Genomic DNA, 24,008 nt, shown 5'->3' with positions numbered 1-24,008 from the left:
ATTCTATATGAATCAAATAATTGGCAGTAGTATGTAAGTTTTTGTAAACCAGCAGTATGCAATTTTACCATAACGTTTCACCATAAATCTAAGTTAGATATACATGTTCATCATTTTTATTTAATATTTTCTTTCCTACAGATCAGTTGATACCTTACAGCCTTTCTACGTTTGAGGATGGAGTTGCAACACTGACAGTAGAAAATGTAGTACTAGAAGATGATGGTGTTTACACCTGCATAGCTCAGAATTGTGCGGGGAAGGCATCTTGCAGTGCCACAGTCACTGTACAGCGTAAGTACTGTACTGTAAAGTAACAAGGTTCACTGGGGTTCCATATTCCAGATGTAAGGCTGCCTCTTGCCATTCTTTATCAGGAGTTGATCTGTTTAGTATAAAGTCAGCCTTATCTATCACATATCATTGGGTCTGATGTATCAAATGATTGTAACCGGTCTTTGGGTAAGTGTGTTCATACAGAAGGGTCATTGTGACATAAAATAAGAAAGACTGGAGTTTAGCAACAAGGAGAAGAAAATGTTTTATTTGTTGATTACTAAAAATCATTACAAATGAGTTTAAAAACACTTCAGGTTGTGACAGGAACTTCGGTTACATGGATTAGAACTGCCTAACATCGCATCATTGTTTAACAAAACACTTGTACGACTTGGTGTTGATAAACAATATTAAGATACATTATAAAGTGCACGTGTGCGATGGTTTACATCTAAGAACAATAATGAAGAAGCGCAGATTCAATCGATTTGCTATCACATCTTTAAAAACAAGAACTCATAAAATGGGTATTGTTACCAATCACATCAAGGAACATTATAAAATGGTTTCTTATTTTGCACAACTCGTAAAAAAATCATTACTGGTAAAATCTTTCTCATAGAAACTATCTACCCCACCCCCTAATTTAAAGTAAACATATATCAAAGAACCAGGATTAAAGTGCAAAAGATAAAATGTAAATGTGCCAAATATAAGCAATTGTCCTTCTCAGACCAGGCCCTCACCAACGAAAAAAAAACAATTCTTTGATATTAGGTTTATGTCCAGAATTATTATTTTGTATTTTACTTTTTTTGTATTATTTTTGAAACTAAAAGCGTTATTCTGTAAAACCGGTTGTCAATATTTTAGGCATGCAACAGAAATTAGGTGTCGTGCATGAAGAGTAGTTTTTTTTCTGCAATAAGGACAAACTTTACGAATCATAGGGTCAGGCTAAGCGTATTCCCTGTCGACAAGTTCTCACCCCTGGACAAGAATGGAGTTATTTTGCTTTTTGCTTTTTCCAGTAACAAATAACAATGGATGAGAGAAGGCCATCGCAAGAGCTAGGTGTTCAAATCAAACTGTGACTTCAATCAGGAATTATTTTTGTAGTAGAGTTAAAACTTGTAATTGGTGTTAGTTATTTGCTTTTGTAGTGGTGATTGAGGTAAGGTCATCTTTAACGGTGGACAAAAAAGCTAATTTTTCCTGTGAGATATGCATTATTTTAATAGAAGTGATTGACATTATGAACATTTTAGAACATTGGAATGTTGGGAGATCCAGTGAAAACAATGGACTGCTCCGGGCTTATGGCTGGTATAAGCCTGGAGCTCCAACATTCCAATGTTTCTTTGTTCACAGCTCTGGCTGTGAACAAAGGCTTCAGGGAGCCTGAGGGGATTCCAATCCCCTCACTCTCCCAAAAGGCTTTGTTTTTTTTGTTAGAACATTCTGTACTCTAGTGACAGAATGTTCTAATAGCCTTATAGCCCTTCGTAGATGGGCTATACCGCTATTAAAGTCCCTCTCCTTTATTAAAGGCCCTCGCCTTCGGCTCGGGGCCTTTAACGCTGGAGAGGGCCTTTAATAGCCGGTATAGCCCTCTATGGTGGGCTATAAGGCTATAATATATAATAAACTTGACTGGTCTATTGCATTTAATTGAAATGTGGGGCATACCTAATGTACAGGAAACAGGTTTAAGGAAAAACATGTCTCTCAGTTGTGCCAGAGGTTGGTTTTGTAGTCCTACAAAACATTTTCTCCTCAAACGTGTCTCCCGTGGGTGAAGATTTCACAAAATGACTACAACAAAATTAGGAAAAAAATGGTGTAATGCAAAATACGCATATTTTTTTACAAAATTTACCGCGTCTAGTTTGATTACCCTTATTTAACTAGTTACATCATAAGAGATTCTCTATGGCCTTAAATTTCATGCTCTTTGTTCTTGAAGCAGGAGGTGATAAACATGTTGGATGTTCTAAATATCATTTCTTAGTTACTTAGGAGTTTACTCATGATCTAAAATGGACACATAACTGTGCATTAACTTGCTTTTTAATGGCACGGGTACATTGAAGACTGCACTTGTCCATTTACAACCCTATTCAAGCAAACCACCTTCTGACACTGAATCTAGCGCAGTTCTGATGTCCACTACCAGATTGGTCAAAGGATTGATGTCTCAGCACCCCAGACCATCAATATCTGAGCAAACCTTTAGCAGATGCTCATCAATAGGAAATGTCGCTCTCCAAACACTAGACAATGACTTTAAGCCAGACTCCATTTAATAGAGTATGTGGAACCCTGTGCTCAACAGCTACAGGTCATTTTTTTGGCTCACAGACTCTTCATTGTGTTGACTCATAATGGACATAAACGAAATAATGAAGCCCTGTTTGTGGACTCTAGCTTTTCATTAGGTTTGTTCCACAATACATGTAGGGTGTATAAACTAGTTTTAATTCAAACTCCAAAGCTGCACATTATATACAACTTTTACACAAAGTTGTGAAATTAGGATAATTCTCAATAATTCGCTCTTGCAGATTATTCTCACATATTTTTTCCCAGGACAATTTGTCACACAAAGTTCTTTCCCAGAAAATTCTCCTGCAAAATATAGGTTTTGATAGCTTTACATGTTAGAGGACTTTTAATCAACTTTTGTGAAGTTAATAGAGTGTTAAGTGCTTAAAAATTGCAAGAAGCGAGAGTAGACATTTTCACACGTTTTCCTATCGCTAACTAAAGGGTTTGGAGAATAGAGGATTATTATACGTAGGGCTTAACTTGCAAAAGTAATAAAAGCAATAATAAATATTAGAACATTGGAATGTTGGGAGCTCCATTGAAAACAATGGAGTGCTCCGGGCTTATAATGGCTGGTATAAGCCTGGAGCTCCAACATTCCAATGTTTCTTTGTTCACAGCTCTGGCTTTGAACAAAGGATGCAGGGACCCTGAGGGGATTCCAATCCCCTCACGCTCCCATAAGGCTTTGTTCTTTTTTGTTAGAACATTCTGCCCTCTAGTGGCAGAATGTTCTAATAGCCTTATAGCCCTTCATAGTTGGGCTATACCGGCTATTAAAGTCCCTCCCCTTGTTAAAGGCCTTTGCCTTCGGCTTGGGGCCTTTAACGCTGGAGAGGGCCTTTATTAGCCGGTATAGCCCTCTATGGCAGGCTATAAGGCTATAATATCAACTATAATATTAGTGCTAATAACACTGTTAATAATAATCGCCATAGTTACAATACATATTAGTGTAAGGTCTCAAAGCTTTTCATTGGAAGCCGCCTTAGACATTGCCTAATTCATGGGTTGCTGGAGTGGATACAAAGGTTGCTTAATACAGATTCCACTTTGTGCCACCGTACACTTCCTGCCTCCTTATCACTCTCCTGCAAATTCTTTTTAATCCCTTTGTTGCTGTTTTTCTAGATTTGTCTTCCTTTTTTTTTTTAAATCCCTTTCTGTCTTTTTCTGTGGCAATGTCTGACTTATGAAAAATAAATGGAGCGCCTCAAAATGTGCTCCAGTGCCAGTCACTGGCACGAATTAAGTACCTGTGAGAAGAGACATGTTTTCAGGCATCGGCAAAGTGGGCTGTGGCCCAGGGCCTCATAGAGGGCCCCCTGATAGAGCCAGCTATGTTCTGCAGAGAGTCTTGCCCTGATTACCTTGAATAATTTTTAAACAGATTGTTGTAAATAGCGTCTTTCTATCATTTTTTTAATGTGCGAGAGTCTATTGGTTGCGCTGGGACGCCTCGTCGCTGAGGCAGCCATGCGCATTATAAATCCCAAATAAATAAATATTACAGACATTTTGCTGACAATACAGGACCTCACATATGAGAATTGGGAGGGTGTGACAGAGATTATTTGCAGTAATATTAGTGAAATGCTCCTGTGTTACAATATTTAAAACACACATCACTATCGCTGAATATTAGATGCACACACATTTAGAATTGACCAAAGAGGGCATGAAAGAGCTGGAACTGGGTCATAAAATCAAAGTTGTTCCAAACAGGGCCTCCAAAATACATTTGGCCCAGGGCCCCCCAAAATCCTTTAACCTTCCCTGTGTGACCAGCCTGCCACGGTGTACTCTCGCCGTCCTTAAGGGTCTCAGCCATGCTGTTTGGCCGCGGCCATCATAATCTGATTACTGTGGGCGCTCATTGAACAGCAGACGGGCTAATTATAGACACCTGAAATCCGGTCACACAATCTGCTGTAGCCAGACAACGTCGTTTTTATCGGAGATGCTGGCAGTCGGAATCGAGGGTTCATTGGAACTGATTTATCACTCGGGCATCGGAGGATGTGGACAATATGGCTTCCTAGATGACGCATTTGCAGGTAAGGGTGTCTGCGAACAGTATGGCGTCTGATGCATAGTCAGCTGCAATCTATGAGTGGCATTGCTGAGTGAACCATTCCATCAGGGAAGGGGAGCATATGGGCCCATTACAAAACTAAGAATAAAGCATAACTGTGTTAGAATATTTAATATTTGACGTTAAAAAAAAAATTCTGGAAAAGTAGTTACTCCTCACTTAGTTAAAACGTTTTCCAGTGTAATGAACAGAAGCAGCCACAGAGCATTATGTCGGCTCTTGGTCCCCTCTCGACCTTTTAAAATGGCCCTTACTAGCCATGCCTCTCTTGTATTTACTCATTTTGGTTCACCTAGACTGCAACAGGAAACAGTGCATCAGAGAACTTTAGTTTAAATATGTACAGTAAAATCCACGATAAACGCATACTACGCAACATCGGATATTTCAGTGGTAAATGGTTAAAGCATACAACTGATGGTATGAACAATATGCAATTATGCAATATTCAGGTTTAAATACAACTGTCTTACTGGAGCCAAATAGTGAGAAATTCAGGAATCTAGAGTATTGCTTGAGTTACTGAAGTCGCATTCGAGGAGAACTTTTCAAAGGTCGTTTGGGTTAGTGATTTTTGCGTTATCTGATTTGAGTGTTTCAAGTACTATCAGAATGTGTCTGATTATGGCTGCTCAGCTGGTATGGCATGTACCATTGTCAGTCCAGTTGGTATCTTGCAATAAATGGCCTTACTCATAGGAGCAAAATTTATATTTTGCCTACAAAGATTTGCCTAAATATTCAACTTAGCACTTTGTTTATTCTGAGGAGCGTCAGAATCTGCACATAGTCTCTGCTTAAAACAATTCATTCAAAACTCTTACTCAACAGCTGTTTTATGAAGACTTTTTTGTCTGGAAGGATTACTTTTATCAAATTTTGTCCCACACATTTTTTTTATACTCTTCAGCCTTCGCAAAGGTTGCACTTTTTATTGAAAACAATCTTGCCAAGTTTCACATATTTTAAGCAGCCAACGAAACGTTAGCCACCAAAGGCAACCAGCATTGCCATACGTGTAAGTGATGCGATTAAAGCCATATGCACCTAATGATATTTCAGCAGCCAATTTTTGCACACCTTTGAATGTTTTGGGATACTATTATGTCAGTTAAGCCATCTAAACACTGCAATGATTTCCCTTAGATACAACCGATTGGCCGCCCTATCTTTAATTGTCTTTTTATGCGAAGGCATGCGTTAGTGTTAACTTGAGTCACAAGAAAACGCCACTCACTGACAGCTAGCTGCCTCATGGCATACAACTGACACCCGACTAAGCTTTCTGAGTGTCGCTAACTTGATCTCCTATCACTCTGATCCAGAGACCGTGGCACGTGACGAGGCGTGCCACTTCATCGGCCCTTTAAGAATGTGATGTGATTTGTAAACAAAATAAGTTCAGGGTCCCAAAGTTCTTCAAAGTCCGCATCCCCACTGCCTAATGAGAGGGTTTCCGAATTCCAAGCCTGCTTAAGGATTGCATGTCATGCAACGTTTTCCACCACCCAACACTTCCTGTCTAATTATCTCAGTTTTTGCAGTTATTTTTTCATCCCAGCTTTCTCCCTTTCTCCCTTTGTCACTGTTTTGCTAACTTTCCCTTCTTTCCTCCTTATTCTCTCTCCCATTTCTGCATTTATTTTTCTTCTTCTGGTTCAAAGTCTGATGATGAAATACAAGTCCTAGCAAACACAAGCACAAATAAAACACATAAGAAAGATATTTTTCATGTTAAAAAACTGCCACCGCAAAAGGGAAACATGACCGTTAATACATATCACAATGATTGGGTGCCTTGCAATGACATCTTGTTAAGTCATTCTCATCAGATTCGGCCTGTGGTAAATTTGAAGCTTTGTCGGCGTTCCATTCCTTCTGACAGCTCGGTAGGGCCTGGGCAGAGTACTTTTTGGGCGGGATCTTGTTCAAATGCTTATGTATACATGTATGTGTTGGTATTTAGCAAAAAACTAGCTCGAGAGCTGCAGAGCATCGAACAGGAGCACGACCCTCGGGGACAATACAATAATTGGGGAAAAGGTAGAGTGTTGAGTCAGGGGTGTAGTGCTCCTAAAAGTGTGTCCTCAGCTTTATTCTGAATTGTAGTAGAGTCCGTGCAGATCTGATGTCGATTGGGGTGCAGTACAAGATCCTGGGAACATGAACAGAGAAGGCTTTCCTTGTTTCCCTTATTGCAATATTTTGTCTCCAGTCCAATCATGTCTCCTGGTCCGACATTGCCCCTCAGATGTGAGTATTTTGTTTGTGAGGTGAGCGGTGTCTTGTTATTGAGGACTTTATAAGAGATGGAGCTGAAAGGGGAGCCAGCGTGAGTCTTTTAAAGTGAGGTTGATGTGGTTGAATTTTGTCGAGCACTACATGAGCCATGTTGCAGCATGGAGTATAACTCCAGGGGTTCTAGGGATGTATCAGGAAGACAACAGAACAGGGCACTGCCTCCACCCAGGTGGGGAAGGGCTAAGGTCTAAGGCTTGTTCTGAAGTTGTCTTCCTTAAGAAACAGCTCCTTCTTCTTAAAGTTTGGAAAGTTGGAACCAAGCTCTTTTGGTCTTCCTGGCAATGTGTACCCTGAATGAGAGGACATTGATGATGGTAAATTCCAGAGATTTTGCGTGGTCTTTGAGCTGGGGGATGAAGCCTGTAATCTTTCAGGTGGAGATCCGGGCTTCAATCTTGAGATTGTTTGGTGCTGTTGCCATACAGGAGGATTTAAATCTTTGTGGTGGTTAGCTTCAGAAAGTTGGTACACATTCAAGATTGGATGTGTTTGAGGCAGGATTTAAATCTGTATGTCATCGGGTGAGGATATTTTGTGTAATATATCCTCTGCGTCTTGATGGATATTGAAGCTGCTGTTTGCAAGAAGGGATCCAATGACTTCAATACAGGTTTAAAGGGTGATGGAGGAGAGGTTGGATCCCTTGGGTACTCTGTAGGAGACTGGGAGTATTTTTGATCTTGTGAAACCTATTTGCAGGAGTTGGCACCAGTTGGTTAAGTAGGATGTAAATAATTTCAAGATACTGCTGTGAAATCATTTGCATGTTTTCCAGGTGCTAATTAGAACTGGAAGGTTAATTGTGTCGAAGACTGCAGATAAGTCAAGCATGACCATGGGAGGGTTTAATTCCTCTCGTCGAGGAAGAGGGCATTGCCAACTACTAAGGGTGTAGCCATCTCTATGTGGCAGCCTGGTCTAAAGCAGGATTTGTAGTCCTGTAGAAGATTATTCTTTTGCTGATGTGGTCCAGTAGCTGGTTGGTGAGTGCTTTTGTGATGATTTTCCATATGAATGGAAGGCGGGTAAAAGGGCAGAAGCTTGTGAGGCTCGCTGGGTTCAGGATGTTTTTTTATCTTGGAAAGGTTCTTTCCCATCTGAACAGCTTCTGGGAATGTTCCTTCGCTTAGGGAACTGATGACACTGTGGAGAAGGGGTGTGAGGGTCTCTCCTATTGTGTGAGTTGATGATGGAAGGAGGAAGGATGTCATCTTCATAAAAAGATGCATCGAGAGAGTTGAGGATATTGGCAATATCCATATGTGAGACTGGATTGAAGGAGGTCCATCTGGTGGTGAATCATACGGTGAAAATGGTTGAAAGTGAAGGGGCCGTTAAAGTGGTATTGATTTTGGATCTGATATTGCTGATCTTCTTGGTGGAGAAGAGGTTGGTGGTGTTGCATTTGTTGACTGAAGCAGGGCTGTAAGTTCTGGGAGTGGAGTGCTGCACAATGGCAGTTGCAAATTCTGAAAGCATATATGAGTTAATTTGAGCGGTGGACATGCAAATCTGTTAGTTGGATTGACATTGCACTATGTCATTCCTTAATGCAAATAACATGCGTAGCAAGGCAGAACCGGATCAGCTAGCCCAAGCCATCTAGGGCCCTGCAGCGGCACTACATTTAAGCACAGACATAGGCCGTATGAAAAATAAATATACAGTAGTCACTTTAAAAAGCTACTGTGCACTGCTATGGTGCATAAAGAGTATCCCAGAAGCAGCACTGGTTAAGTTATTTGATATGTACTGTTATCCAGCATATCACATGTATCCAGTTGCCATACATGCCTGTGAGGTAGACCACATAACAAACAGCAGTATCAACGCTCTGGCACTGCATAATAGCAGCAGCAACATGGCCACAATCCACTAGAACCCACTGCTAGAATGCATGCCACCCCTGCTGCAGGGCTGGAGAATAAACCTACAAGAGTACATACACGTACAACTACCTTACTCTCTTTAGAGATTTAGAGTTTTATATAGCGCAAACCTGACCCGAAGATATCAGGTATCTGTGCGCTTTACACGAGCACCAGTTTCGTTACAGATGTACACGTTTGTGTTTTTTATAGGCACAGGGAGATTAAGTGATTTGCCACAATCACAGGATGTTGAGCGTTGTAGCCAAGACTCGAACCTGGTTCCCCAGCTTCGAGGTCAACCACTCTAACCATAAGGCTACATCCACTCCCCATCTTACCTTGCTGAGAGCGTTTGCCTTCCCTCAACATCATTCAAACCAAAGCCGTTCAGAGCACAGCTACATTATAGGGTCACCTGAAAGACATGGGGCAACTAGAAGACTGACAACCCAGCAAAACCCACCGCTTGAAACAAAACAACCCTACCACTCCAAAAGAAGAATGCTGCTGAATGTTTTCTCCCTGCCTTAGCCTAGGCATTACATTTTCTTCATATTCCTCAACTTGATTGGCAGCGCTAGCTTCTGCTGTTTAATTGAACATAACAACATCCCCAATATAGGTAGGCCTGTCCAAAGCCCTGGTATTTCATGGCGGCAACTACGAGAACCCACCATTGCTGATTGCTCTCCTCCCATCTGCTCCCTACACATTGTCAAAGGATACTGAGCTCCAGCATCTTGGATTGGTAGTCTAAGGCCACCACCTCACCCTGCAACTGCTGGCCCTGGCAGGTCTGACAGGACATCTGGCTGCCAATGCTAAAATACTCCCCTGGAGCAGCCATCTTTGCAGCACAGTGAGGGCAGCCTCAGCTCTGCCTTATCAATGTCACCCAGAGCCTGTTGTGTGCATGCCTGTCCCACATAAGATGAGCCCCAAGCATCCCAGCCAATCCAAGCACTGCTCCCCTCATGCTGCTTATAGTACTAAACATGCAAAAGAGCAGTGCCAGGATTGTCTGGGTCAAACAGAGACAATCCTCCTTCGGATATTGATGGGGCTGCGTCTGATAGGCTGAACTGCACACGTTAGGGTGGTCACAGTGAAAACACTGGCCAATCTGACTTGCGCAGTTCACTTACACTGCCTCAGCATCTAGTGGTCGGCCCAGCATATCCTTGCTGGAAAAGAGTGCTGTAGCCCCACCCCTAATAGAAAAAACAAATGCAGGTTCAGGGGGAAAAATTAGGAAATAAATGTGTTAAAAAGGAGTCTCTCTCAGGTGCGGTGGCTCACAGTAGGGGGTCAATCCCCTCACCCTCCCATAGAGGAACCGCCCCTGGTGGTATAGTATTTGGCAGCAGGAAGAGGGCTCTGCTCCTGTTGGTTGCCTCACTGATAGTGATTTTGTAGTAAGGGGCTTTAGCTGTGAAAATGAGGGACTGGTGATTGTAGCAGTGTGTTTTGTGTAGACTGAGGTAATTCCGTAGTTTTGATCTTCTCCATTCTCTTTTCTCTTTTAACATGATACGTTTGTTTTCATTAATGTCTTCAGTGTACAAGTGTGCTGAGGCCTTAGGTTAGGACGGTGTATCAGTTTATAAGTGGATCATCACATTCAGCAGGCGTTCTCTTAGTTGTATTTTAGATGTCAATGAGAGTATTAATATCTGTGGTGAGCAGAAGGCAGTTTAATTGTTCTTAGAGTCTATCCAGATGGATGTCCTTGATCGAGAGGAAGGTTATTTTCTTTTTTTGGGTTGTCTTTGATACGGAAGTACAGTATAGGTGGCAATGAAGGGGAGGGCAAAGTGGTTGGTTCAGTCCAGCACCATAGGTGCCTTATTCACAAAGGTAAATGTACATGTGTATATTTACTAAAAGTAAATCTACTCTTACACTTTTGAGTAACTTTGCTACCTATGGCCATTGACAATTAATTAGTGTAATGTTACTCAAATGTGTAAACTTGCGTGTCCCTGCTCCCTGAAATAGGTGGAGGAGTCTGAAAAATAAATAAAATAGGACAGTATATGTTAGAAATTGGGTTTCTGGTTGGCAAGGGGGTGCACCCTGTCCAAGCAGGAACCCAATCCTAGTCAGGGTAAGTGAGATATGCACTAAAAGTTAACCTATGCTCACCCTCTGGTATCTTGGCACAGAGCAGTCAGGCTAAACTTACAAGGCAATATGTCATGTATATGTGCAACACAACACACAGTGGCACAATGAAAACACCACAAAAAGACTCCACACCAGGTTAGGAAAATAGCTATGATTTTCATAAATAAAACAAGACCTAAATGACAACAATTCAATGAGTAAAAGTCGAGCTATAATTATTATTATTTTTATATTTCTTTTTATTTGAAAAATCAACAAATAAGGCATGAATATAAAATACAGAGTGCATAGCTTGTACCGGGGCAGAAAACCCCCTTAATTTACCGTAATACAAATAATACTATAATGGGGGAGGGGAGGAGAAGAGGGGAACAAAAGAGAATTAACTTAGGGTCAGGGGGAAAGTGGAACATCCATGATGGTAGTTGCTGAAGGAACACATATGTCACCCCGATATCGGTTCCAAGGACCCCAAATTCTATGCCATTTCCGGGGGCGACCAGGGCCAGATAGACCGTGTTCTCCCTAAACATGCACCAGTCCATGTTTTCCATCCATACATCAAGAGTAGGAGGCTTCTGTGATCCCCATAGCTGCGCTATATTGCGTTTGGCGATCATTGCCCCCAAGGTCACCCACTGAGTCTGAGCAACATTGTGATCAGTCGGCTCCCAAACATTCAGTAAGCCTAGCCTCGGGCAGGAGAGCAACACCTGTAACCTCCTCCATCACGTCATGTACTCGTTTCCAATAATCAGCAACTTCCTGACATTCCCAAATAATATGAAGAAATGTACCCAACAATCCACAACCCCGTTTACACAAACCCTCCTCAGAAAATCCCATCTGAACCAGACGGGGACCCGTGACATAAACCCTGTGCAAGATTTTCAGTTGAACCAATCTGAGTCTCGCTGGAATCGCGACCTCCTTAGGAGAGGAGATCGCAGACTGCCAGTCCTCATCATCTAGTTCAAGGCCGTCACGGGTCCAGAGATCATGCAAATGGAGCAGAATGTCTGTCCTATCGTTGATCAATTTCTTATAAACCAGGGAGATAGTACTATCGGGCATATGGCCATCCAACACCCGATCCTCCAGCGGGGTAGACTCCGGTATTACTTCCCCCTCCTGAAAGACTGACATCAGGGCATGTCGGACCTGGGCATAACGGAAGTATTCCGTTTCTCTCAAGTCAAACTCCGCCTGCAAGGCCGAAAACTGCTTCACTCGCCCCATGGCCCATAGGTCTCCCACCTTCGTGATACCGATGAGATCCCACTTATCGAATCCTTTAGTATTCCACAATTTGCCTAGTCTATCAGAGCCAAAAAGCGAGGTCGCTAATGTCAAACGATCCTTCCATCCCAACGAGCTGGTAGCGTCTTTCCAAATGCGCACGGCCGACTTCGTAGGCCCCGTCAAAGATCCAACCACCGATTTAGTGTACAACGCCCTATATTAGTCACCACCAGGCAGTAGCCACCGGTCCATAGCAAAACCAGGGTTCAACTCCGGGCCGTACATACCATGATTAATAGCCCCTAATTGTGATGCCCTATAGTATCGTTTGATATCAGGAAGAGCTATACCTCCGCCATACCATGGGAGTGTGAGTTTGGCAAGCGCTACGCGAGGCCTACCGTCCCATAGCAACTTCCTCTGAAGACCCTCTACCGCCCGGAAATAACTAGCTGGAACCACATCAAGCGTATTCTGAAGGGCGTACAAAAATCGGGGGAGGGACATCATCTTAAAGAGAGCCGCGCGTCCGAGTGGTGAAAGCGGAAGCCTACGCCAACCCGCAACGTCCTGTCTCAAACGATCTAAAGGAGGGATAAGATTTTTTTTATATTGAATTGAGGGGTCCATATACACAAATATACCCAAGTACTTTAACCCTTCCTGTGTAACTTGGACGGGACAATTGCGCAGGAGGAGAGGGGCGTCACCACAGAGCACGTAGAGATACGACTTCATCCAATTGATAACCAGGCCCGAGTTTCTGCCAAAAGAGGTCAATACGTCGCACAATACTATCAATGAGTTTCTGGGTGAAGTCAGATATAATAAAATATCGTCCGCATACAACGAGATACGATCTTCGTATTCCGGGCACCACTGAATACCCCTCATAGAGGGTTCCCAACGGATCCACGCCGCCAAAGGCTCAAGGGCCAATGCAAACAGGAGAGGTGATAAAGGACAACCTTGACGGGTACCTCGCCCAAGACCAAACGGATCAGAGACACGACCGTTAACAACTATCTGTGCGAGGGGGTCCGCACCCATCCAATAAATTCGGGCCTGAAACCAAATTTAGCTAACGCCGCCCACAAATACGGCCATTCCACAGTATCAAAAGCCATAGTGGTGTCCAATGACGCCAAAATGGCCGACTCACGCAGCGTCGCAGTCCTCGCGAGAGCGCCATGTAGACGCCTGAGATTCAATGCTGTGTTGCGATGCGGAATAAAACCGGACTGATCTGGATGGATTAGGTCACTTATAACATTAACCAATCTATTGGCCAGCCACTTGGCAAGTATTTTAGGTTCGGCGTTTAAAAGCGAGATCGGCCGATACGATCCACATTTGTTTCTCGGCTTCCCTTCCTTATGTATCACGACAATTGTCGCAAGCCGCTGATCTCGGGGGAGAAGACCCTGCACTCGAGACTCTAAAAACATATCCCGTAAATAAGGAGCAATTTTATTAGGCCGAAGCTTATATAGCTCTATCGGCAAACCATTTGGACCCATAGCCTTACCCGAACGTAGGGAACGCATCGCCAATGGCACCTCGTCCGCAGTTATTTTGCTATCCATAAGCTCCCGGTCTGCGCCAGATAGACACAGCTTGGCGATATCTCGCAGCAGTAAGTGAGAGTCTTCCTCCAGCCTATGCGAGACCGGAGAGTAGACTGCTTGAAAATGCTCAGCAAAGCTTGCCACTATCTCCGCCGAGTCGGTGATCCGAGATCCATCCGCAATCTCAAGCTCAGGCACCACGCGACTCGCTCTATCCCTTTTATCCAGCCATGCTATCAGCTTACCCGCTTTGTCTCCGACATCATACAGACGTCCCTGTTGTTCCCGACCAAGAGCCTTCACAGTATCAGTAACTAGCGTCTTATATTCCAACTGTTTCAACTGCAAAATATGCATCTTGGCGCGGGTTACTTCTTGTTCTAGATCTGACTCCAAATCCGCTATTTCAGTTTCTACCCACACTATATCCTCATCTCTCTGTTTCTTGACTCCAGCAATCAAAGACAGGGCTTGTCCCCTCACCACAGTTTTGAAGGCTTCCCACAACAACACCGCGGAAGAGACCGAACCCTCATTCTCCTGAAAATAGAGATCTAAGGATCTAACCAGTTCCCTACGGGTCTTAGGATTTCGGAGATACCAAGGGTTAATCGGGGCTACCCGTTCCTCGGCCCCCGACGCCAATTCGAGCTGAAGCCATATAGGGGAGTGATCTGAAATACCTCGAGCCATATGTTTGACCTCCGCAACAGAGGAAGCCTGCGCCCCTGGTACCAACACGTTATCTATCCTGGAGAGGCTGCCATGTGCACCAGAGTGAAACGTGTACTGCCGTTGGGTAGGATGTAGTAATCTCCAACAATCCAGCAGGCCTAGGGTGTCAATTAGATCAGGCAGCCAGCCGTGCGCCCCTCTAATGTCCCTAGGCGGATGTCTATTAAGCATACCAGACACAACAGCATTGAAATCTCCACCCAGGATCAAAGAGCCCCCAGGGAGATTAAGACCCGCCCCAGATCAGCAAAAGTTGTAGACTGCAAACCCGGAGGTACATAGACAGAAACCAGGGAAAGTGTCCGACCCTCCCAACGCCCAGACACAGCAACATATCGCCCACTATCATCAAGGACTGTAGCATCAATCTCAAGCGGGAGAGAATTCCTGACCAGGATTCCCACCCCCTGGAAACCAGAGGAGAACCCTGCGTGGGCAACAAGACGATAGCCCTTCCCGCTCATGGCATGGCACGTATTCCTGATCAAGTGGGTCTCCTGGAGTAAGACCACATCAGGGGAATAACGTTTTAACAATTGCAATACAACCCCACGCTTGATCCTATCCCCCAACCCATTCACATTCCAACTCACCAATCTCAACCCCTTCACGAAAAAGGAAAAAGATCCAACCGCGGCCAGATTCCAGCACTTCAATGAAAGAGTCTTGCAATATGGTGCCTTGTAAAAAGAGAAACTAAAATCCCAACAAACCCCTCCTCCCCCCCCCCTGAAACAACCCCACGGAACACCCCCCACCCTGCACCCCTGCATAAGACTAGAAAGCCACCCCAACTTGCAGTGTGCCTGTCGCCCCCACATCTAAACTAAACTACATAAAGTCGGACTGAGGAGGAAAGAGACCCACCAGAAACCCCGTACCCCCCTGCTATCTACAAATGATCATACAGCAATATTAAGACCCCACAGTGTTAGTCTCCGAAGCGTCCCCAGAAACCAGATAGATGATGTTCATTCCTGCTCAAGCAAACCTCCCTCCACTCCACCGGACCGTTGCTCCGGGTCTGGTCGGGCCGGCAGAGTGTGCAGCCAGTCAGCTACCACCTCAGGCTTATCAAAGAAATAGGTCCGCTCTTCGTGTTCAATCCGCAACTTTGGGGGGAAAAGCATGGCATACTTGAGGCCCATATCACGGAGTCTCCTTTTTACCCCAAGAAAACTTAGTCTCTGCTTCTGGACCGCTTGGGTGAAGTCAGGATAGAAACTGATGGTGGAATTCTCAAATTTCAAGGGTCCACCCGTTCGTGAGGCCTGAAGGATAGCATCTCTGTCCCGAAAGTTAAAAATTCGCGCTATCATAGGCCGCGGCGGGGCACCCACCTTTGGCTTACCACCCGGGACTCTGTGTGCTCGTTCAACAGTGAAAAATTTACTCATTCCCTTGGGCGCCAGATGGTTAGTAATAAGGTCTTCCACAAAGAGGTCAGCTGCCGGATCCTCCGCCTTTTCCGGAACTCCAACAATACGGATGTTGTTCCGCCGAGCCCTGCCTTCGAAATCCTCCAGGCGACGCGTAACAAGATCATTAGAAGCCCTTAAATTGCGGACTTCAGTCTGCAAGTCTACTACATCGCCCGTCAAACTCAAAGATTTTATATCCAAGGACTTGACTTTTTCGTTGGTTTTAGTCAAGTCAGTACGAATCAAGTTGACATCTATCGCCACCGTGTCCAGCTTATGAGCGAGAGTCTCCATTTGCTTCCCGAGGGACGATTTGATGCCCTCGATGGCAGCCATAATGTCCTGCAGAGTTGGGTCGGTTGTCGGAGGCATCGCATCCCTCGCCTCTTCCAATGGCCTACCCGGTCCACTGGCCGACCCCTTGACCTGGGCATACCGATCCATTACATTGGTTTGAGTATATCCACCCCGCCTGGTAGGTTTAGGCTTCTGTTTGTCTCCCTCTGGCTTCCCCGCCATTACGGGAGATACTCAGGTATAGTCCAAGACAGGACCGAAGGGGGGGGGAAACCAACGAAGAGACCAGCCAAAGAGCACTAGACGACACCCAATAGCCAGGGATGCTGACCAGCACGGAGGACGGCCGTGAAGCGGAAAAGCAGGAGGCCCAAAAAATGGCACTTGGGTGCCACACCAGCGTCAGCAGAGAGAGACGACCAGCCTTCCGACCCAAGATCAGCACTTCCAGCAATATAAGTCTCACTCGAATGTCAGGTCGGGCATGTGTCCCTGATTGAATCTGGCTCCGGTGGCAAAATCGAAAGTGAAAGTAAAACCAACTCCTGATGTTAACCACCACCTCTGGCCGTTGTTGTTCAATTACACCCCGGGCGCACAGCCAACTCCAGCGCCAGGCTTCCTCGAGTCCAAGGCCGCAAACTGCCCAACACCACAGCTCCGGACTCCTGGCCCCGATCGGGGCGTACGTTGCAGTTTTAGTTTCTCCTGTGGGTCATCTGTACGAGGACGTCAATAAAAATCAGGATAAACGACAGGATATATGCTGGAGGTTACGAGGGTCTCGAGAGCCCTATGCTCACGCGGCCATCTTGGTTGCGCGCGAAGCTCCTCCCCCGAGATATTAATTTTTAAAGATTAAATGTACAAATAGCACTTAGAAGCAATAAGCACCTATGGGGTCATCTGGTCGCACTGGATTGGGTCAAGGTCAAGATTTTAAACATACCATGATGGAGCGCAGGCCGGATACAGGAGGCATGCAAGCCTGCTGAACAAAGTACCTTGATCCGGGTTGCAACAGCGTTTTGTGGGGTGCAGCGAGCGATGCATCTGTGTCGATCCTGCAGACGAGGTGATGCATCAATTTTCTTCATGCAGTGGTGGTGATGCACTTGTTTTTAAGATGATGCGCAGAGAGGCAGCAGCGAATTGGTAACCCGGGCATTCAACAATGCCCGAGGGGCCGGTGTCCGAGTTCTGCTGTGGGCTGCTTTTTTGAGCAGCCTGGGTGGCCAGTTGGGCGCGGTCTCTATTGTTCAAACACAGCCATGGGCCCAGTGGGTGTCTGAGTGGCCTTTCTAGAGGCAGATGGGTGCTCATTACCTCCGTTTAGCAACAGGCAGAGGTGTCACTCCCTTTGTCTCGCTGGCCGGCCCATTAATGTGTGTACATTCTGAGTGGGGTGCAGGGGCCCGAGTAGAAGTGGCCTAACTTGTTTCACCACTGTAAACAAACGTGTGCATTTTTTGTACCCCCCTCCTAAAGTTTTTTTATATGATTACGCCAAAACTGATTTGAGGAGTGATTATGCAAATGCGGGCCGATGTTTTTTTTTTTTTTTTTGTTTTCCCGGGCTGATTTTCAATCCCAATCCAACCCTGCCGAGAGGTGTTGGTTCCATAAACGATACACCCCGTTTCTCCTCGCAGTCAAGGTGAGCCGATCTTCGTACACTGCAGTGGTAGCAATTCAGCGGATCTGATGCGTCAGTTCTTTAAGACGATGCACTGGTTCTAACTGTGAAGCGCAAATTCTGCTCCCCCAACAGGGTTGATACACAGGTTCTTTTACATGCAGAATGGTGATGCGTTTATTTTGCTGGAGCAAGCACCTAGGTCCAATTCCAATACATAAGGCACAGGAGCAGGTGGTGATACTTTGATATCACAGAGTAGCAGGAGACAATTCAACAAGCCCTTGGAGAGCACGCTGTATTCAAGGCAGAGGCCAGCTCTCCTTCAACAGGGTCAGAGAGCAGCAGGGCAGCACAGCAGAAAAGCAGTTCTTCCAGAGCAGCAGTCCAGCAGAATGGCAGTCCTTTTAGCAGCACAGCAGCGCTGAGACACCTACGGGTATTTGCCTGCTATACAAATTGCAAAAAAAAAAAAATTCTGACAGAGGTTCTTTGTAGGTTCAGAAGTGTCTGATTTGGTGGGGTCAGAGACCCAGTACTTATACCCAATTGTGCCTTTGAAGTGTAAGTGACTTCAAGGAAGGGTCTTTGAAGTGCACCGAGGTCCTTTCTTTTCAGCCCCGGCTCAAACTCACTACAGGGGGTAATCAACTCTTTGTGTGAGTTATATTCAGGCATGTGAGTTCCTTGCTTCCATCCTGCCCAGGATGAGTCATCAGGATGCAGGTGGGCACTCAGAAACATAGATACATTTAAACATCTTAACCCAGATGACAGTAGCAATTCAAATCCATTCAACCGTTCACAGATTGACAACTCGTCATATGATCAATCATTTCCCTCCACACATAGAGATCAATTTTTTGGTTTCTTGGCCCTCTAACAGAATACAGATTAAACTCCATATTGTAGGTGTTGTACTCCTCCTTCGTGAGTAATTTCTGAGCTAGGCAACGCCCTGTGGCCTCTCCATACTTGTAGCAATCCTTTTTGTAAATTTGATATTTTAGCGCAATTTCCTTACTCCATATCAAATTGATATTGGCTTTGTATCTAGCCACGCCAGTTTGCAGATCAGTAATATCATTGGCAGCTAAAATCCCCCTGCCAGATTCTCTTCTGTTTTAAGTGTATTATATAACTAGCAGCCCGTCCCGACGTTGTCCGGGAGCAATCAGGCTTCAGGGCCCCCGCCCGCCCCGACATTGTCTGTGGGTCCCCCGGAGCGCCCCCGCCACTTTCAGGGCCCCCAATGAGCCGCACACGGGCCGCTTCACCTACCTCAGCCGCCGCTCCTTCCCGCCTGTCCGCCGCTCCTCGCCGCTCCTCACCGCTCCTCCCCGCCTATCCGCCGCTCCTCACCGCTCCTCCCAGCCTGTCCGCCGCTCCTCCCCGCGCTCATGTCCGCCGCTCCTCCTTGCGCTCCTGTACGCCACTCCTCCCCGCGCTCCTGATGTCAGCACGCACGTCGCGGCCGGCGCTACTTCCAAGGGACTACTTTTTTTTTATCGTAAATATTTTAAAGAACGTATATTTTATTTTTTTATATAGCCTATGTCTATCTGCAGACCCTGACAATTACAACGATGTATCGGGTGTTTGGATTGGCGCTGTGGTTCCCAAGTTTACCCACCTCAAAGGTTCAAAGTTCTCTCTTTATAATAGTAGTATCGATATAGTATAGCATGGATTTTTTGCAATTTTTTAATACATTTTTTTATCCGTCTGCATAGCCTATGTCCTTCTGCTGCAACTGCCCTTTCCAACGCTGTATTGGGTGTTGTGATTGGTGCTGTGGTTACTGAAATTACCCGCCTCAAAGGTTTGGGCTCTATCTTTATAATATTAGTATGGATAGTATGGATTTTTTGCCCTTTTTTTACTATTTTTTTTTATCCATCTGCATAGCCTATGTCCTTCTGCTGCAACTGCCCTTTCCAACGCTGTATTGGGTGTTGTGATTGGTGCTGTGGTTACTGAGATTACCCGCCTCAAAGGTTTGGGCTCTCTTTATAATATTAACTAGCAGCCCGGCCCAACGTTGTCCGGCGCAGAAGGGGGCTGGGGGCAGCACCGCTGCAGGAAACGCGCAGCAGAGCGACCAGCAGCGGGAGCAGCAGAGCGTACTCACCAGCATCACGTGCGCAGGGTGTTGTTTCCTTGCTCCCGTTTCCTTGCTCCTGTTTCCTTGCTCCTGGTCGCTTCTGCCCACGCTCCTGTCCGCTCTTGGCATGTCGTACTCCGGAGACTGTCGGTTCGGCGCTCCTGTCCTGCCCACTTCTGGCCACGCTCCTGTCCACCGCTTCTGCCCACGCTCATGTCCACCGCTTCTGGCCACGCTCCTGTCCGCGGCTTCTGCCCACGCTCCTGCACGCTCTTGGCATGTCGGACTCCGGAGGCCGTCGGTTCGGCGCTCCTGTCCTGCCCGCTTCTGGCCACGCTCCTGTCCGCTCTTGGCTCCTCGCCGACCACTTTACTACTTTACTAAAATGGCGGACCTGTGATTGTAATGTCAGCATGCATAAAACGCACACGCCCACCTCAGACATGGCGCTACTTCCAAGGGACTACTTTGTGAAAGAACGTACTTTGCCCTTCTGAGGTATATTTTTTTATGGTATATAGCCTATGTCCATCTGCTTATCCTGACGTTTCCAATGATGTATTGGGTGTGTTGATTGGCGCTGTGGTTCCCGAGTTTACCCGCCTCAAAGGTTCCCAGTTCTCTCTTTATAATAGTAGTATAGATATGGATATAGTATAGTATGGAATTTGTATACATTTTTTTTATCCGTCTGCATAGCCTATGTCCTTCTGCTGCAACTGCCCTTTCCAACGCTGTATTGGGTGTTGTGATTGGTGCTGTGGTTACTGAGATTACCCGCCTCAAAGGTTTGGGCTCTATCTTTATAATATTAGTATGGATAGTATGGATTTTTTGCAATTTTTTTAAATAATTTTTTTTATCCGTCTGCATAGCCTATGTCCTTCTGCTGCAACTGCCCTTTCCAATGCTGTATTGGGTTTTGTGATTGGTGCTGTGGTTACTGAGATTACCCGCCTCAAAGGTTTGGGCTCTCTCTTTATAATATTAGTATGGATATGGATTCCTGCACTGCTAGTTTAGCTAGCTTTTGTTTATGTAGTACGTTGCTCAGGACTTCCCCTCTCAAACAAGCTTTAAATGTATCACAAACAACCCCATGTGACGTGGAATGCCGATTGATTTGAAGGAAGTTTTTTTCCAAACCTTTATATGGTCAATAAAAATATTGTACAGGAGGAGTTTCCTATCGAAAGTAAACCACCTTGGAGCTATACATGTACCAAGTGCGGGAATATCCAATACTACTGGCGCATGATCAGAAGTGATTCTTGGAAACACTTGTATCTTAATATCTGTAAATAGTAAAGGAGATACAAAAAATAATCAAGCCGTACTAGCTTGCTATGCAGGCGAGACTAGAACGTAAACCCCGGATCTTGTATATGGAAAATGCCCCAAACATCATTCAGGCCATGATCAGACAACATATGATTTTGGGGCATATGTATGAAAAGACAGATTTGCGTGTCCTTAATAGCGATTTTGTGCAAGTTGCATTTAAGGACTCGCAAACTGCTATGTAGGTAGGAATAGTAGCACAAGAGGGGTACAAAGTTCCCCGACCAGAGTGTGTGAGACAAGAGTGCGTGCAGCATAGGGAAATAAAGGAAGGGAAGGGCACTTCCCTTGGTGGAACTAAAACCCTCACACACCTAGCAAGCTAGATGTCATGCTTCATCATATGGGTTCTGCTCCTCGTCAGACTGGCGCTGCAATGTCTGACGGGCACCCGTAAAGGGGCTCTTTATCGGAGATCTTTTGTTCCGGCCATATGGTGCATGTGGGTGAGAGGGCAAGTGATGGTGTAGTCGTGAAGGAGTGGTGAAGCTAAAAAAGGTGGGTCTGTCCACAAGGATTTTTATTAACGTGGCTGACACCCTTGGTTAAAAAGGTGGGAGGGGAGATATATGCCGAAAATTGTGTTCAACAAAATACCTGCGACCCTCAGATCAGGTCAACATGTTTCTTGCTCAGATAGCAATTCCTCAGGACCTACAGTGCTCAGTACTACACAGTGATTATAAAATAAAGAATAAAAATTAAAAACTCAATGTACAACCTTATTCCGGGAGGTCAAAAGGAAGGCAGGCCGACAGGTCCTGCTATTGAGTGGCGACCCTAAGAAACTCCCTAAGGCGCCTCGCAGTCTGCTCTCGTGGGACCTGCGCCAATGGTCAGGTACCATGAAGATGCGCGGTCACAGCCGTCAACACCTACCCCCACGAGCCTGGTCAGGGCATGAGAGCAACTGGTTGCTCTCATGCCCTGACTATTCTTTATTTTATAATCTTTATAATCAGCCCGTTTGCAAACAGGAATTGGGCTTCATACATATACCCCTTAATGCCTTAAAAACCCTAGGTTTCCTACCTTTATACTTCTGAATACCAGATTGGATTTCTTTCCCACACAAATTAATATTAAAGGCCTGCACAGCACCAATGGAGTAGGCCATAGGGCAAGTTCCAAATGTAATTGCTCAAGAATGCTTAAAGCCATACAATGTACACAGCGTGAATTTCACTCCCCCAGAATACATTCCAGAAAAGCCCAACATCCCCTATTCATAATTGATTGCTTTAAGGGTGCCAAGACCACATAACCAAATTCTCAGAGGATCTTTCGCTTTCCCCAAGGTATATGCGTTTCCTGCTAACACACTAGATCGGGCTGAATCACGCAGAGCTCTGCGGCAACTCTGTTTCTTATTATAATTATTTAACCCACAGACATTTAAAGAACATATTTGAAGACCTATTTTAGCCATTGATTAAACATGGGTACCAACGCTTTCTCCATTCTGATATAAAAAACCTTGAAGCTTTCAACTTCACTTTAATGATACTGCTGATTGATTTTCTGATTTTATCCCGACTCACCTCCCCAGCCCCCCTAAAACACCACCCGCACGAACTTCCCTCCCACCCCATCCTCCAGAACCAACCCCACCCCTTCAAAAAGGCTTTAGGACAATGGGCCTTATGATGACAAGCTCCTGCCACCCGGATGTCCCCCCGCACCTATACCTCACCCTATGCACGAAAAGATGCAGCAAATGCCACCGTGAAACACAAAGCATCCCAATACACCATACCAATAATGCAAATGCAGTAATAAGCTTTTATAGATAAGAAGAAAAATTCACTCATAGGTTGCAATAAAACAAGGAAACAAGGAGGAAGTGTACATATCAAAGCTGAACGATCCACATAATGACCAGGAAGAGAACTCGACATCTAGACCTATAGAAGCTTACACATCCTGAAAGGACTTAAACAAGATGCATCCTGACCAGCCTACATTACTCTTACAAAGATTGTAAAAACATTTTGGCTTGCACCTCGGAGATAAAAAAATTAAGTATGCTCTTTATGAAGGACTTTTTAGCTTAGCTGGGGTTAATAGAAAAGCTTTAACACTTTTGGCCTGAAATGGTGCAACCAGCTGGTGTAACTGCCCGCACTTTTCTACAGTTGGATGACAAAAGTCTGGCCTGATGATAAACTCTACCCCTTTCCCAGCTCTCTTTTTATCAGGACGTGCTAGCTCAAATACTGCTTCTCGAGCAAGAAAATTATTGAGAGATATTAAAATCGCTCTGGGTCTACTTACTGTTTCACTTGATCGAGGACAGAGGGAAAACGTAAAACGGTGCTCCCTCTATATCTCTCGCTGCCAGTCCCACTGCGTAAGTTCTTTGAAGGCCTCCGTGAACAAATCAGTAATAAACTTGCGCAGATCCTGCACTTCCGTGCCCTCAGGAATTTGTAGAACTCTCAGATTATTTCTGCGGGGCCGGTTTTCTAAGTCAACCAATTTCCACTGAGTGTCCTCTTTTAGAGCTCGCAGGGTCTCACTCATATCCTTCTATGCTGTCAATTCGTTCTCTAGGCACGAGATGTGAGCTTCAGCTTAATTAAACCTAGTATTAAACTCCGTACAAGTCTTGGCTATACGACAAACTGAGTTCTACAATTTTCTTCATGAGCTTTGGGACCGCT

General features: G+C 45.1%; 1 protein-coding gene across 2 annotated transcripts in view; it reads left to right on the top strand.

Annotated features, from left to right (window-relative positions):
• MYLK (myosin light chain kinase) overlaps positions 1 to 24,008 on the top strand; it is a 1,918,108-nt gene that overhangs the window by 1,129,817 nt on the left and 764,283 nt on the right. For both annotated transcript variants that reach the window (XM_078682035.1, XM_078682036.1), the window contains one exon: positions 142 to 294. In XM_078682035.1, coding sequence (XP_078538161.1) covers positions 142 to 294 — 153 coding nt within the window. The remainder of the gene's footprint in view (positions 1 to 141; positions 295 to 24,008) is intronic.

This window comes from Lissotriton helveticus, chromosome 3_1, assembly GCF_964261635.1.
Source record: "Lissotriton helveticus chromosome 3_1, aLisHel1.1, whole genome shotgun sequence".
Taxonomy (NCBI): domain Eukaryota; kingdom Metazoa; phylum Chordata; class Amphibia; order Caudata; family Salamandridae; genus Lissotriton; species Lissotriton helveticus.
This window is presented reverse-complemented; position numbering and strand designations above follow the sequence as displayed.